The sequence below is a fragment of the Hyperolius riggenbachi genome, chromosome 3, assembly GCF_040937935.1.
Source record: "Hyperolius riggenbachi isolate aHypRig1 chromosome 3, aHypRig1.pri, whole genome shotgun sequence".
NCBI lineage: Eukaryota > Metazoa > Chordata > Amphibia > Anura > Hyperoliidae > Hyperolius > Hyperolius riggenbachi.
The window spans coordinates 382,179,924-382,197,294 of NC_090648.1; the positions used below are offsets into that span (position 1 = coordinate 382,179,924).

Below are 17,371 nucleotides of genomic sequence, written 5' to 3' on the forward strand. Positions count from 1 at the left end.
CTGGGTCACCATGAGCTTGTTGGTTAGTCTGTACCTCTGGATTTTTCAAGTCCTACACCATAGAGCCCAATTAAACCATGCCATGCCCTGATGAGGATCAACCAATCCGAAACAGTCTGTATGCCTGTTGGATTATTATGGCTCTGTACTAATTAAAAGATGACACATCATTGCATTCCAGCAGATCTGGAGGTGTGTTTAGCTTCTAAGGATGACAATGGTTAATTTGCATATATTCAGCAGTGACGCACTGGGAGACATCTCAAGCTCACTCCAACCTGAATTATCGCAAATACTTTCTGTTATAAGAAAGCAAACTTTTGTTTTTTATGCCATGCAATACACTGTAACTAGTGAGCGGTTTGCCTTCACGTACACCTGGGAAAGGGAGGACTAATGAAAGTGGTAAGCATCAACCTTTTCCTTTCCATAACTGGTATCTCAGGATTTGTTTGAAACTGCCAAGACACCCTGCAGGGTACGCCACTCCCACTGATAGATCAAATAGAGAATGAACGAACGAATGAATGAAGAAGGCACACCACGGGCTTCAAGGACAACTGAAGGGAGCGATATGGAGGCGACATATTTATTACCTTTTAAACAATACCAGTTATCTGGCTATACTGCTGAACCCCTACTTCTAATACGTTTAGGTGGCATTCACATTGCCACGTTGCAAAGCTGCGTTATAGTCTTAATCCTATGGGCCGTTCACAGTGTGACGTTAAAGTCGCGTTGAAAAATGTTGCATTGTGTTAACTCACTGCTTGCAGTGCATTACCTCTCAACGCAGAAACGTAGCGACTTTAACGTCGCATTAAAACGCAATGTCCCACTGTGAATGCAACCTTAGTCACAGACCCTGAACAAGTATATGCACATCAGGTGTTTCGGACATTATTGTCAGATCAGATATTAGCTGCATTCTTGTTTCTAGTGTTATTCTGACACCACTGCAGCCAAATAGATCAGCAGGGCTGACAGGCAACTGGTATTGTTTCAAAGGAAATACATATGGCAGCCTCCATATTCTTCTTACTTCAGATTAAGACAACTTCTGTATTGGAACCCTGGTAACATTGATACGTTTGCATGTATAAATTGTAATGATAAGATTTGTATGAATGCTAATTTTTTGGGTGGCAAATCTGAAGTATTCTTGTGACTGATTGTATATACACAAGATGAGGTGCATGGTACACACAGGAGCACAAATGTAGCATTACTTATTTTGCTGCTGGTAAAGCAGGAGTTTGGTACACCTGTGTTCTGACACAGCAAACCACATCGCCGCACAGCTAAGGTGGTTTGTAGTTGACCCTGTTCCTCCTTTAACCACAGGGGTGACAGCAATAACATATGGTTACTGAGGGAGACCTGGTGGATTAGGAGGGTTAACTGTGTCCAAACAATGATTTAAGTCCCTTCTCAAATCATTTTGTATTTAATTTACTAGGAACTGAAATAAGCTTCCGCCACAGTCGTGGCATTTTATACATATTTATGTTTGGTTTATCTAAAAATTAGAGCTTTTTTCCCCCATGCTTCTGCTTAGGGATAAACAGTGTCTCGTAGTCCCCTGGGCATTTGATTCTTTTTAATACCTATTTATACAACTTCAGCTACATACACACCAGTGTTCTCCCCCCAAAAAATTTTCCAGCCGGGTGGTATGAAAAAGTAGCTCGCTGGCATGAAAAAATAGCCGGGTGGAGAGAGATGAGAGAATGCAGGGCTGGCGCTTCTCTGCTTACAGCATAGGAGGAGGTGAGCAGATAACAGCTGGGTGATCACCAAAAATAGCCGGGTGGAGCACCCGCCTAAAAGAGCCTGGGGAGAACACTGCACACTTTACATTTTCCCTGGACAAAACAATTATTCCTGACAGTTTAATTTGGAAACTACTGTACAGGTGTCCCCAGAAATTGGTCACTTCCCCTGCAGCAATCTGCACGGTCGGATTGCTGTCCCCGACTCGTATTGTTTCCTGCGGGGACTTCACAGAAAGTCCTCACAGCATAATGGCACTTACATGTCTCCCTTCTCCTCTCTCCACAGAACAGTACAGGATACTCAAGCAATATCTGAGCAGCATGTCTTATACAGCGGTCGTTCCCAAACTTCCACCCAAAATGATCTGCAAAGATTATACAGGTGTATACATAGCTTAAGTGTGTATTTGTACTGTAATGAACTTTCTTTGTATAATTACCATGTTGCTTCCTGTGGGAGGATATGTAACATTATGGATCAGTTGTAGTGTGTCAAAAATGTACCGGTGAGCAAATATAGCAAATGTCTGAAGCTACTGGTGTGCCACCAGCATTTACTCATTCTAAAACAAGCAAAAACAGAGTTTCCCCATGATATGCTTTATTTACCAAGAAAGTGTACTTCCACTTTATCTGTTCACCTTTGTGGATTTTTAAATTGTGTAGAAGTGGGGGAATAAGGATTAAGCATTGGCAGTCAGAGATTGTCAGCTGAATTGTCGGTATTCAGCGGACAGTATTTTCCCTTAGTTTGCATATTAGAGCAGCCTGATTCATTGCAGTACCTAAGTTCTGGATGCTGCACGGCATGTACCAAAGTGGTTTACAAAAAAAAACAAAAAACATACATATATATATACACATACAATAATATACACACACACACACACACACACACACACACACACACACACACACACACACACACACACACACACACACACACACACACACACACACACACAATGTTGCTAAATACAGATTATTATTTTTTTTCCCATCAACACAAAAATCACGCTGTATACAATTCACAGTCTAATGAAGGGGAAGATCAAGTGTTGCTACCTTCTTGTAGAGCCATCCACGCATAACCACTGGAGCATTGGGGTTCCTCTTAATAGAATTTGATCTTTTCCCAAAATTGTGGACTTTCCCAGACGCTCTGGAGGACTGGAAGAAAAGTTACAGGTTATATATTGTGAGTGTTCCCTTTCCTTAAAAATGGTGAGATTCCCCCGCAGTACTACCTCCGCCATACACACAAATGGTGAGATTCCCCTGCAGCAGTGTGACACACAAATTGTGAGATTCAACTGCAGTAGTGTAAGACCTCCCCCATACACACAAATGGTGAGATTCCCCTGCAGTAGTGTGAGGCCTCCCCCAAACACACAAATGGTGAGATTCCCCTGCAGTAGTGTGAGGCCTCCCCCAAACACAAATGGTGAGATTCCCCTGCAGTAGTGTGAGGCTTCCCCCAAACACACAAATGGTGAGATTCCCCTGCAGTAATGTGAGACCTCCCCCATAAACACAAATGGTGAGATACCCCTGCAGTACTGTGAGGCCTCCCCCAAACACACAAATGGTGAGACTCCCCTGCAGTAGTGTGAGACCTCCCCATAAACACAAATGGTGAGATACCCCTGCAGTACTGTGAGGCCTCCCCCACACACAAAAATGGTGAGATACCCCTGCAGAAGCATTCCAAACCTTTTACAATGTTTAGATTTCCTTGCCCTTCTCCCTACCACAGTGTTGGGGTTTCACTACAGTTTGTCTTTTGCTCCTTCCACAGTAGAGAGAATGACTTATAAGAGAACCCAAGGAGGTTATAATAAAAAAAAAGTTGGCTACCGTATTTTTCAGACTATAAGATGCATTTTTTCTCTCCCAAAAGCGGGGAGAAAAAAAATCACTGCGTCTTATAGTCTGAATGTAGAAATCTAGTAGTCTAATGCCATGGCTGCCGATTATTCCCTTGCCGCGTATTCACTAGTACGCAGCTTAAGCCAGGAGCCCTGCACCTACACTCTAGACCCGCCTCCCACAACCAGACGACTAGCAAGTCTGGCCCCGTGTGAGCATCATACAGAGCCCCCGCTTCTTACACAGGAGCTGCTAGTACCAAACTCTGTTCTGTGTCTGACCCACTCCATTCAGGGTGAGCCAGAAGCTGCAGCATCTCATACATACGCACGGTGACAAGCAGAGCCACCCTCCATCTCCACCGCGAGGCCCCACTGTATCATACGAGAAGAGGGAAGCATCACACCTGAACTCCTATCCCCTCCCGAAATCACCAGCAGCTGGAAGCTTCAAACTGCCCAGCCAGCCTAAGCACCATCCTGCTGTATCTTGACTTCCTGTTACAATCCAACAGCAGTAGAACAGACCGGATAGGTGCTCTGTATTACTTATGTGCATCCTCTCATTGGTGGACAAGCACTATATGCAGCAGTCCTATCGTTCTGACAGCCTGCCACTTCCTCCATACATTTCTTCAGCTGTACTTTGTAGTGAGAGGAGTTGAAGATCAGTACATCCGCACACGGCGATTAGCACACACGACCGCAACCTCCCCATGCCGATCATCCACTAGTGAGTAGCTGCAGTCGGGATCTATGCACTCACTCGATCTGCTTCCCATGACCAGCTGACTGGGATGTTAAAGCCCTGTGTGAGCAGCTGAGTAGTTGTTATGATGACACTTTATTCCACAGCTCTCACTGAATATTCATACTATCAGCTGAACATTATTGGAGAAAACATTCAAACAGGAAGTAGACATGCAATAAGTAATCGATGCACGGAGTGTGCAAGAGAGGAACACCAGTAAGTTCAAACGTATTTTTGATTACATGACTTGTGTTACTGCAGTTATAGTAGTGGTGGGTACAGCAGGGGTTAGAGTAGAGTAGTTAGTGTAGCTTGTGGGGGCAGTGTAGCTTACAGATGGGCTACTAGGGGGAATAGGTCCATAGGACGCCTCTGCACTATAGGCACACCAGGTTTAGTATATATTTTTTTTACTGGTTTTCGTCTTCTAAACCTAGGTGCGTCTTATAGTCCGGAGCATCTTATATGCTGAAAAATACGGTACTTACCTATGAAGAGGGAAGCGCTGGATCCTTCAGGGGATTCCCACATCCTCCCTTGAGACCATAGCCATTGCCTGGGAAACACTTTTATATTGCTACTTCGCACCTCTTCATTCACGAGCGCCACAGTACTGTGCCTGAATATGGCTGCACCTGCACAGTAGCACAGAGCCACTCTGCTTACTGCGCAGGTGCGGCCATACAGGTGCAGGAAGGCCGCGCTCATACATGGCGTGAAGCACAGCCATGAGAACATATTGGACAAGATTTCCCTGCATCTGCTGGATCTTTGCCTTTTTTCCCTGCAGTAGCTTGCGTCTCGGTCCCCTTCATAGTGGTAGAATTTCCATGCTGTAGTTTGTATATGTGCCCCCTTCACAGTAGTGGGACTTGCTGCAGTCGTTTGTATGTCCCATCTCACAATCTAAAGCAGGCTTTCTCAACCAGGGTTCCCTGGAACCCCAGGGTTCCTTGAAGACTCTGCAGGGGTTCCTTGGCATTTTACCCCATCGTGGGGGGGGGGGGGGGGGGGAAGTATAATAGAGCACACTATAAAAGGTGGTACTGTAACAAGAAGCACTAATTTGGGGGTCAGGAGACAGTATAATGAGTGGCAGTGTAATAGGGAGTAGTGAAATAAACAGCCACACATACTTTCAAAGACCACGCCTCCTGCAAAATAACTGCAAGGGTTCCTTGAGATCAAAAAAATGTTTGCAGGGGTTCCTTGAGATCCAAAAGTTATTTACAGGGTACCTCCAGGGTAGAAAGGTTGAGAAAGGCTGATCTAAAGATTTCCATACAGCACTTTATTTTTATATAGCACTGACATTTTCTGCTATGCTTTACATGGTATATAATCTTGTCATTAACAATTCCCCAGAGGGACTCAAACACTAATCCCTTCCATAATCACATGTCCATCATAATATATAGCCAGGTTTTTTGCGGAAACTTACTGAACAACTGAAGTGGGGAGGACATGGAGGCTGCCATATTTACCGATTCTTGACTTGGTGCTTTCACTTTTTTAGGCAGCCTAGTTTATGACATTGGCACAGTAATGGCTTTCTTCTGGTAACTTTACTAAGCAGTCCATTTAAATTGTTATTGAAGTCCATTTAATTGTTATCGAAACATCCGCACCACTTTTTGTAGCGAAGCAAGGATGTCAGCTAAAGTGATTTGTGGCTTTTTCTTAGTATTCCGAACAATTATTCTGGCATTTTCTGGCAACATTTTTGTTGGTCTAGCGATGTCAAAAGAACCCATCAATTTCCACTTCTTTACGAGAGTTTGAACAGTGCTGATTGGCATTCTTAGCTCTGGATATCTTTTTATATCCTTTCCCTGTTTTATAAAGTTAACCACTTCGGGACCACAGTCTTTTCGCCCCTTAAGGACCAGAGCCTTTTTCTCCATTCAGACCACTGCAGCTTTCACGGTTTATTGCTCGGTCATACAACCTACCACCTAAATGAATTTTACCTCCTTTTCTTGTCACTAATACAGCTTTCTTTTGATGCTATTTGATTGCTGCTGCGAGTTTTACTTTTTATTATATTCATCAAAAAAGACATGAATTTTGTCAAAAAAATGACTTTTTTAACTTTCTGTGCTGACATTTTTCAAATAAAGTAAAATTTCCTATACATTTGAGCGCGAAAGTTATTCTGCTACATGTCTTTGATAAAAAAAAAAACATTCAGTGTATATTTATTGGATTGGGTAAAAGTTATAGCGTTTACAAACTATGGTGCCAAAAGTGAATTTTCCCATTTTCAAGCATCTCTGACTTTTCTGCGCACCTGTCATGTTTCATGAGGGGCTAAAATTCCAGGATAGTACAAATACCCCCCAAATGACCCCATTTTGGAAAGAAGACATCCCAAAGTATTCAGTGAGAGGCATGGTGAGTTCATAGAAGATTTTATTTTTTGTCACAAGTTAGCGGAAAATGACAGTTTGTGACAAAAAAAAAAAAAAAAAAAAAGTTTCCATTTCTTCTAACTTGCGACAAAAAAAAATGAAATCTGCCACGGACTCACTATGCTCCTCTCTGAATACCTTGAAGTGTCTACTTTCCAGAATGGGGTCATTTGTGGGGTGTGTTTACTGTCCTGGCATTTGGGGGGTGCCTAATTGTAAGCACCCCTGTAAAGCCTAAAGATGCTCATTGGACTTTGGGCCCCTTAGCGCAGTTAGGCCGCAAAAAAGTGCCACACATGTGGTATTGCCGTACTCAGGAAAAGTAGTATAATGTGTTTTGGGGTGTATTTTTACACATACACATGCTGGGTGGGAGAAATATCTCCGTAAATGACAATTTTTTTATTTTTTTTACACACAATTGTCTATTTATAGAGATATTTCTCCCACTCAGCATGGGTATGTGGAAAAATACACCCCAAAACACATTATACTACTTCTCCTGAGTACGGCGATACCACATGTGTGGCACTTTTTTGCACCCTAACTGCGCTAAGGGGCCCAAAGTCCAATGAGTACCTTTAGGATTTCACAGGTCATTTTGAGAAATTTCGTTTCAAGACTACTCCTCACGGTTTAGGGCCCCTAAAATGCCAGGACAGTATAGGAACCCCACAAATTACCCCATTTTAGAAAGAAGACACCCCAAGGTATTCCGTTAGATGTATGGTGAGTTCATAGAAGATTTTTTTTTTTTGTCACAAGTTAGCGGAAATTGATTTTAATTGTTTTTTTTCACAAAGTGTCATTTTCCGCTAACTTGTGACAAAAAATAAAATCTTCTATGAACTCGCCATTCTCCTAACGGAATACCTTGGGGTGTCTTCTTTCTAAAATGGAGTCATTTGTGGGGTTCCTATACTGCCCTGGCATTTTAGGGGCCCTAAACCGTGAGGAGTAGTCTTGAAACCAAATGTGGCAAAATGACCTGTGAAATCCTAAAGGTACTCATTGGACTTTGGGCCCCTTAGCGCACTTAGGGTGCAAAAAAGTGCCACACATGTGGTACCGCCGTACTCAGGAGAAGTAGTATAATGTGTTTTGGGGTGTATTTTTACACATACCCATGCTGGGTGGGAGAAATATCTCTGTAAATGACAATTATTTGATTTTTTTTACACACAATTGTCCATTTACAGAGAGATTTCTCCCACCCAGCATGGGTATGTATAAAAATACACCCCAAAACACATTATACTACTTCTTCTGAGTACGGCGATACCACATGTGTGACACTTTTTTGCAACCTAGGTGCGCTAAGGGGCCTAACGTCCTATTCACAGGTCATTTTGAGGCATTTGGATTCTAGACTACTCCTCACGGTTTAGGGCCCCTAAAATGCCAGGGCAGTATAGGAACCCCACAAGTGACCCCATTTTAGAAAGAAGACACCCCAAGGTATTCTGTTAGGAGTATGGTGAGTTCATAGAAGATTTTTTTTTTGTCACAAGTTAGCGGAAAATGACACTTTGTGAAAAAAAAAACAATACATATCAATTTCCGCTAACTTGTGACAAAAAATAAAATCTTCTATGAACTCATCATACACCTAAAAGAATACCTTGGGGTGTCTTCTTTCTAAAATGGGGTCACTTGTGGGGTTCCTATACTGCCCTGGCATTTTAGGGGCCCTAAACCGTGAGGAGTAGTCTTGAACCCAAATGTCTCAAAATGACCTGTGAAATCCTAAAGGTACTCATTGGACTTTGGGCCCCTTAGCACAGTTAGGCTGCAAAAAAGTGTCACACATGTGGTATCGCCGTACTCAGAAGAAGTAGTATAATGTGTTTTGTGGTGTATTTTTACATATAACCATGCTGGGTGGGAGAAATATCTCTGTAAATGACACATTTTTTTATTTGTTTTACACACAATTGTCCATTTACAGAGAGATTTCTCCCACCCAGCATGGGTATGTGTAAAAATACACCACAAAACACATTATACTACTTCTCCTGAGTATGGCGATACCACATGTGTGACACTTTTTTGCAGCCTAGGTGCGCTAAGGGGCCCAACGTCCTATTCACAGGTCATTTTGAGGCATTTGTTTTCTAGACTACTCCTCACGGTTTAGGGCCCCTAAAATGCCAGGGCAGTATAGGAACCCCACAAGTGACCCCATTTTAGAAAGAAGACACCCCAAGGTATTCCGTTAGGGGTATGGTGAGTTCATAGAAGATTTTATTTTTTCTCACAAGTTAGTGAAAAATGACACTTTGTGAAAAAAACAATAACAATCCAATTTCCGCTAACTTTTGACAAAAAATAAAATATTCTATGAACTCATCATACACCTAACAGAATACCTTGGGGTGTCTTCTTTCTAAAATGGGGTCACTTGTGGGGTTCCTATACTGCCCTGGCATTTTACGGGCCCAAAACTGTGAGTAGTCTGGAAACCAAATTTCTCAAAATGACTGTTCAGGGGTATAAGCATCTGCAAATTTTGATGACAGGTGGTCTATGAGGGGGCAAATTTTGTGGAATCGGTCATAAGCAGGGTGGCCTCTTAGATGACAGGATGTATTGGGCCTGATCTGATGGATAGGAGTGCTAGGGGGGTGACAGGAGGTGATTGATGGGTGTCTCAGGGGGCGGTTAGAGGGGAAAATAGATGCAATCAATGCACTGGGGAGGTGATCGGAAGGGGGTCTGAGGGGGATCTGAGGGTTTGGCCGAGTGATCAGGAGCCCACACGGGGCAAATTAGGGCCTGATCTGATGGGTAGGTGTGCTAGGGGGTGACAGGAGGTGATTGATGGGTGTCTCAAGGTGTGATTAGAGGGGGGAAATAGATGCAAGCAATGCACTGGCGAGGTGATCAGGGCTGGGGTCTGAGGGCGTTCTGAGGTGTGGGCGGGTGATTGGGTGCCCGCAAGGGGCAGATTAGGGTCTAATCTGATGGGTAACAGTGACAGGTGGTGATAGGGGGTGATTGATGGGTAATTAGTGGGTGTTTAGAGGAGAGAATAGATGTAAACAATGGATTTGGGAGGTGATCTGATGTCGGATCTGCGGGCGATCTATTGGTGTGGGTGGGTGATCAGATTGCCCGCAAGGGGCAGGTTAGGGGCTGATTGATGGGTGGCAGTGACAGGGGGTGATTGATGGGTGATTGACAGGTAATCAGTGGGTTATTACAGGGGAGAACAGATGTAAATATTGCACGGGCGAATTGATAAGGGGGGGGGGTCTGAGGGCAATCTGAGCGTGTGGGCAGGTGATTGGGTGCCCGCAAGGGGCAGATTAGGGTCTAATCTGATGGGTAACAGTGACAGGTGGTGATAGGGGGTGATTGATGGGTAATTAGTGGGTGTTTAGAGGAGAGAATAGATGTAAACAATGGATTTGGGAGGTGATCTGATGTCGGATCTGCGGGCGATCTATTGGTGTGGGTGGGTGATCAGATTGCCCGCAAGGGGCAGGTTAGGGGCTGATTGATGGGTGGCAGTGACAGGGGGTGATTGATGGGTGGCAGTGACAGGGGGTGATTGATGGGTGATTGACAGGTAATCAGTGGGTTATTACAGGGGAGAACAGATGTAAATATTGCACGGGCGAATTGATAAGGGGGGGGGGTCTGAGGGCAATCTGAGCGTGTGGGCAGGCGATTGGGTCCCCGCAAGGGGCAGATTAGGGTCTAATCTGATGGGTAACAGTGACAGGTGGTGATAGGGGGTGATTGATGGGTAATTAGTGGGTGTTTAGAGGAGAGAATAGATGTAAACAATGGATTTGGGAGGTGATCTGATGTCGGATCTGCGGGCGATCTATTGGTGTGGGGGGGTGATCAGATTGCCCGCAAGGGGCAGATCAGGGGCTGATTGATGGGTGGCAGTGACAGGGGGTGATTGACGGGTGATTGACAGGTGATTGACAGGTGATTGACAGGTGATCAGGGGGGATAGATGCATACAGTACACGGGGGGGGGGGGTCTGGGGGGGGGTCTGGGGAGAATCTGAGGGGTGGGGGGGGGTGATCAGGAGGGAGTAGGGGGCAGATTAGGGACTTAAAAAAAAAATAGCGTTGACAGATAGTGACAGGGAGTGATTGATGGGTGATTAGGGGGGTGACTGGGTGCAAACAGTGGTCTGGGGGGTGGGCAGGGGGGGGTCTGAGGGGTGCTGTGGGCGATCAGGGGGCAGGGGGGGGGAAATCAGTGTGCTTGGGTGCAGACTAGGGTGGCTGCAGCCTGCCCTGGTGGTCCCTCGGACACTGGGACCACCAGGGCAGGAGGCAGCCAGTATAATAGGCTTTGTATACATTACAAAGCCTATTATACACTGTTGCAGCGGCGATCCGGATGCCAGTAACCCGCCGGCGCTTCCGAACGGCCGGCGGGTTACGGCGAACGGGGGGCGGAGCCAGTCCCCGGCGGCTGATCGCGTCACGAATGACGCGATCGCCGCATAGCCACTCCCGCAGCCGCCCCCGCCGATGGGCGTATTGCGGTCGTTTGGGACCGGTCTTTGCCGCCGCCCATCGGCTGGGGGCGGTCGTTAAGTGGTTAAACACCTTTCTCTCTCAGGTCCTTTGACAGTTGCTCTGCTTTCCAATTGCTGAAATGTGGCCAAGACTCTCACCAACATTTTATACAGACTACTGTAATTAAAAGCAAAGCAGTCACAGGCATGGACAATAACCTTTAAAGCAAGCCTGCGAGTTTAAAGTGAACCTCCGGACTAAAAATCGACTTAGCAGCACTGAAAAGGCTTTGTGTTTCTTTAACAGTTTCACAGCATCAGAACTTTGTTTCTCTTATACAAGCCTCATTTTTAGCTGCACAGAAGAAAACTGCCCGGGCTTTTTTCCGCTGATGCTGTGCAAAGCATGATGGGATTTCTGATTTTGCTGTTCTCGTTCTGCTGTTTTGGTGCAATTTTTTTTTTTTTACATTTTGAATTTGACATTTGAAGCCTAGCGTGTGCAGCTGGGAGGGGTAATCAGGACACAGGACAGTTGGAACTGTGTCTCCTGCTCCTTGTCACCTCCTTTCAACCAAAAAGATGGCAGCCCCCATGAACCACAAACATTTGCCTGTTCTTTTAAAACAGGGCGAGTAAGAGATTATATTACCAATCTATTCTAATTAACATAACTAATGTAACTTGATGACAGTATGTTTGTTTAGGCTGAAGTTCCCCTTTAATGGATTTTGAAATTTGAGAAGTACCTCTGTAAAGGGAAGCCTCTGGATCCTTCACAAATCCTCCTGCAGACCACTGTTTCTCACCAGAACCTGCTGAAAACTTATGGCTGCTCTCCTATACATGAACAAGCGTGTCCAGATTGTGCAGGCACAGGATGGCCAATGCCTGCGCAGTAGCATGGAGCCACTCGAGCTTGTCTGAAAAAGCTGAGCCTAATTAGCTCTGGCCGTACTCCGTCGACAATCACTTGTTTGTTTGAAGATCAGGAGATCCCGGCGCTGGATTGGTTTGGTTGAAGGGTGCAGCCTCTAAATTATCAAGAGGCTCCCCCTCCCCAACCCCCTAGTATCTACATAGGGCAGTTTTTGTCCCCTACAGGTACACTTCAAAATTCTAATTAACCTGTGTGTCAATTTATGTGTATATTATCGGACCAAAACTCTAAGGATATGTAAACGTTTGATCAAAGCCATCTGGGTGATTCCACCACTTGTACATATGATGTTAAAAAACAAAACAAATAAATGATAAAAAATGGTTTCGCCAATTACAAACTATGCATGAAAAGGAACATTTTGACCATGGTCAATCGTATTCTCTATCAAAAAAAAGCAAACAATATTTCAAAACTTCTGCCAGGGTATGTGAACTGTAAGCAGATAGGGAAGGTGACAGTTAATACACTGTGGACAGGCAGCACAGATCTGTGTGTGCTGCCAGCACAGCTGACTTAGGGCCCTTTTACACTTAAAGGGAACCTGAACTGAGTAAAATTATTTGAAATAAACACACGAGGTAACTTCAAATGAACATTACATAGTTGCCCTGCCATCAGTTCCTCTCAGAAGCTCTAATTTTCTTCTGACAATGATCCATTCCAGTTCTGACAACATTTTGTCAGAACTGAAATATATCAGTTGCTGTCAGTTATATATCAGTTGCTGTCAGTTATAGCTGAGAGGACAACTCATGTGCCAGGTAATGTCCATGTTTCCCTATGGCTCAAGTAGGCGATGCTACAGTTTAACAGCGTGCTGACCAGAAAGCTCTTATGGGGTAATGGCCATTTTCTAAATGGAGGATGGAGAATTCCCTTGATCACAGTGGACAAGCAGAACACGGGAGAGGAGAAATTGATTGAGGAGTAGAATGCATGGGAGGTAAGTATGAAGTGTGTATGTTTATTTAGACTTTTAATTTTCAGTACAGGTTTTCTTTAATCAGTTGCTCTCAGTTATAACTGAAATAAAACTGATTTTCAAAGTAATGCCCATGTTTTCCTATGGTCTCTTTTGACACACTTAAAGGGAACCTGTACTGAGTAAAATTATTTAAAATAAACACACAAGGTAACTTCAAATGAACATTACATAGTTACCTTGCCATCAGTTCCTCTCAGAAGCTCACCATTTTCTTCTGACAATGATCCCTTCCAGTTCTGACAACATTTTGTCGGAACTGAAATATATCAGTTGCTGTCAGTTATATATCAGTTGCTGTCAGTTACAGCTGAGAGAACGGATGTGTCCATGTTATAGCTCAAGTGGGCGATATTACAGTTTAACTGTGTGCTGACCAGGAAGCTGTTATGGGGTAATGGCCATTTTCAAGATGGAGGACGGAGAATTCCATTGATCACAGTGGACAAACAGGACACAGGAGAGGAGAAAGAGATTGAGGAGTAGACTACACAGCAGGTAAGTATGACTTGTGTATGGTTATTTTGACTTTTAATTTTCAGTACAGGTTTTCTTTAAGGCGTTTTAACTGAAATCTTCCCAATGCACTGCTGTGAAAAAAATGCGTACCAACGCGCACTAACGCACACCAACTGATTTAGGGCCCGTTCAGACTGCACGCGTTTCCAGTCGCGTTTTGGAAACGCGTGCAGGAGGCCGACACGCACGACATCAGACAGTGCATAGAGTACACTGCCTGATGTTCACACTGCATGCGTTCCGGACCTCTGCGGTCCGGGAACGCATGCTGCACGCAGATTTTGTAAAACGCGCGGCGGTCCCATTCACTTTTCAGTGATGGGATCAGCCACGCAACGCACACAAACACAGATGGCGTGCGTTCGTACGCGTTGCGTACGGCACGCGTTCTGGACGCATGGCCATCCACATTTGTGATCTGAACGGGCCTAAAGTGTAAAAGGGGCCTTACAGTAGAACTTTAACTGCAACTCTGCAAGGGGCATGGTGCTGTGGAGACCAGGTGCTTGGCTGCAACATTTAACCTCTTGAAGACCACAGCTTTACGCCCCTAGTGACCAAGCTATTTTTTACAAATCAGCACTCTGCAGCTTGAACAGTTTATTGCTCGGCCATACAGCTTAGCAGCCAAATGAATCTTACCTCCATTTCTTCCCACCAACAGAGCTTTTTGTTGGTGGTATCTGATTGCTGCTGCGATGTAATTTTTTTAATCAATAATATTGTTACTTTTTTTTTTTATAAAAAAGGCAATTTTTTTATTTTCTCCCTCTTATTTCTTGCCAGTCTCCATCCTGGCTTGAGATGGAGACTGGCAAAAAGTAACCATTAGATGCTGTGTGACAATAATGGATAAAGGGAAGAAGCTGGAACACTATAGAAGTGACAGGACAAAATGCTTCAGATGACTATCATAACTTGCTGTTATAACAATGTCAACTGCTGCAACTAGCCCATGCTGCTCTAAAAGAGGCATGTAGGTTTTAAGAGCCATGCTATCCTAAATAAATATTTTCAATATAGTCTAGAAGGCTTCTAATATCGTTTGAGTGTTACAGCTGTGAGATCTCACTCACTTCCCAACTGTGTAGCCCCTTGTAGAGGGTATGTAGGTGCACAGCGCTGAGAAATATAAAGCATAGGATTCTCACCATGAGGGAGAGCTCCTGGTAATGGTTGTGGAAATTGTACAAAGCTAAGAAGTAAAGAATGCAGCAATCTCATCACTAAAGTCCCTCACACAGTTCTACAAATCCGTTAGAGGAAGCCTGTGTTAATGGATGTGGCTGGTAACTGAAAAGTACAGATATCTCACCACTGAAGTTACAGAGAGATATTAAAAAGACTTAATATTTATTATTGTTATTTATTTTTATTGTACTGACATCTTCTGCAGTGCTTTTCAGACTCTGTAGTGATGTCATTACCTGTCCCTCAGTTAACCAGATCATCTCTCAGAAAACTCCACCAAACACTAAGATTTCAATTCTGGGTGGAGTGACCCATTCTGGCCACTCAAGTTAGGAATCGAGTATATAATGAGTTGCTTGGGATGACTGTTCATTTTGACAGTCTCTCCTATTTATAATCTGCTTATGTCATTTTGTGATAACCTGAGAAAGGTGTGAGATGCCCCATGAAAAGTAATGTGGCTTAACCACTTCAGCCCTCAGTGTATTTTCACCTTATGGACAAAAGCAATTTTCACATTTCAGCGCTCCTCCCATTCATTTGCCAATAACTTTACCACTAATTATCACAACAAAAAGATGTTTCTTGTTTTTTCTGCCACCAATTAGGCTTTCGTTGGGTGGTACCTTTTGCTAAGAATTATTTTTCTAAATGCCTTTTAATGGGAATATTAAGGAAAAAAAATATTATTTCTCAGTTTTCAGCCATTATAGTTTTCAAATAATATATGCTACCATAATTAAAACCCACATATTTTATTTGCCTGTTTGTCCTGGTTATTACACCATTTAAATTATGTCCCTATCACAATGCATGGCACCAATATTTTATTTTGAAATAAATGAGCATTTTTTGAGTTTTGCGTCCATCGCTATTTACAAGCCCATAATTTAAAAAAAAAAATAACAGTAATATACCCTCTTGACATACATATTAAAAAAGTTCAGTCCCTAAGGTAACCATTTATGTTTTGCTTTTGTTTTTTATTGTAATTTTTTTATGCATCAGTTTTATTTGGGTATTTATGGGAGAGTGTGGGAGGTAAGGGGTTAATTTTAAATTATGTGTAGGTCTCTTTATTAAAACAAATGAATGTAGATGTTATTTTACAATTTGGCCACAAGATGTCCTCAGTTATTAGCTTCCTGCACGTGCTTTTAGTACGCAAACAGGAACTAATTTGTGTAAGTGTAACTTACAGTGTTTACAAATGACCGCAGACATCCAATTGATGCCGCAATCATAGACCCGGGGAACTAGAACAATGAATGGGAACTGTGTTCCTATTTATTGATCTCCAGGCTAACGTGCAGCGGTGAGAACAAGTGCGCGAGCATGTGCACAAGCGAGCGAGAGTGCGCACAGCGGGATTATGAATATCTACTCGCCTGGACTTTAGATGAAGTTTTTGGGGGAGTAGATATACTGTACTATAAACATTAACTGATTAAACATGTATTATAATGAAAATTTCCTTACCTATATACGCTCCCACATCCCCCATCCTAAATGGACTTATGCATGGCCACTCATCTATAAAAGGCACCCAACAGTCTTATTTCATCTTGCCAGCTGGCAATAGCTTGCCTCCTGATGAGCCTAATGATTGGAGCTATAGATAGGGAAGTCTATGGAAACTCTACAAGCCCGATATTCAGTATGAGAGGGACAAATGGTCTTTTACTGGAAATCCTATACTGTACAGGCTTACTAGTTGCCATATCAGGCAAGACCTGTTTGCTGTAGGGAAAGAGGTTTGACATACAATTATGCAGTTTACGCTCCTTTGTCTTGTGTCTCATAAGACAGATTTGTCTGGGTGAGCAGCACCCTGAATATTTGAAATTGTACCACAGTTCCCACTAACTGAGGATTCAATTATTTATCTATCCATCTAAAGAGAACTGACTACCGTTTTTGGCAGGAAGTGTTGGGAACTCATCTGCAGAGCCAGTGAAGATCACAATTAGCACTTGCTTTGGAAGGAGTAGTGCCTGTCCTTGCATGCACTGTGTTCCAATTTAATGAAGCTAGTGAGAGTCAGTCTTTCAAAATGAGCATAGCCTCCTAGTCATGGCAATTTGGCACACACTGACCCGAGTGATGGGGCTGGTGGGGTTGCCCGTATTAACCGGCTGGTTAGAGTTGGAAGTGTCACTGGTCACACTGACGGCCCGGTCCTTTGTTTCCTGAGAGGTCATAGTTGAAGGTGACCTGAAAGTAACAATTATAAAAGGAAAAAAAAGAGAAATAAAAGAAGAATCTGAAAAACTGCCAATACAATGCCTGAGAAAGTAATCAGACAATATCCCAGCCAAACACAGCTCAGTGGAAACTAAACAATCTGTATACAACAAGGGAGAAAACTTGGATAATACAACATTAATCTGAGAAAATTCTGGACTTCTGGACTATAGTGGGGTGTGTAAGGTGTACACCTCACA

General features: G+C 43.5%; 1 protein-coding gene across 9 annotated transcripts in view; it reads right to left on the minus strand.

The window, feature by feature from the left end:
- LOC137564051 (pleckstrin homology domain-containing family A member 5-like) overlaps positions 1-17,371 on the minus strand; it is a 272,573-nt gene that overhangs the window by 102,901 nt on the left and 152,301 nt on the right. For all 9 annotated transcript variants that reach the window (XM_068277364.1, XM_068277357.1, XM_068277358.1 and 6 more), the window contains 2 exons: positions 17,024-17,141; positions 2,841-2,945 (listed from right to left, as the gene is read on the minus strand). In XM_068277364.1, the coding sequence (XP_068133465.1) occupies positions 2,841-2,945; positions 17,024-17,141 (223 nt within the window). The remainder of the gene's footprint in view (positions 1-2,840; positions 2,946-17,023; positions 17,142-17,371) is intronic.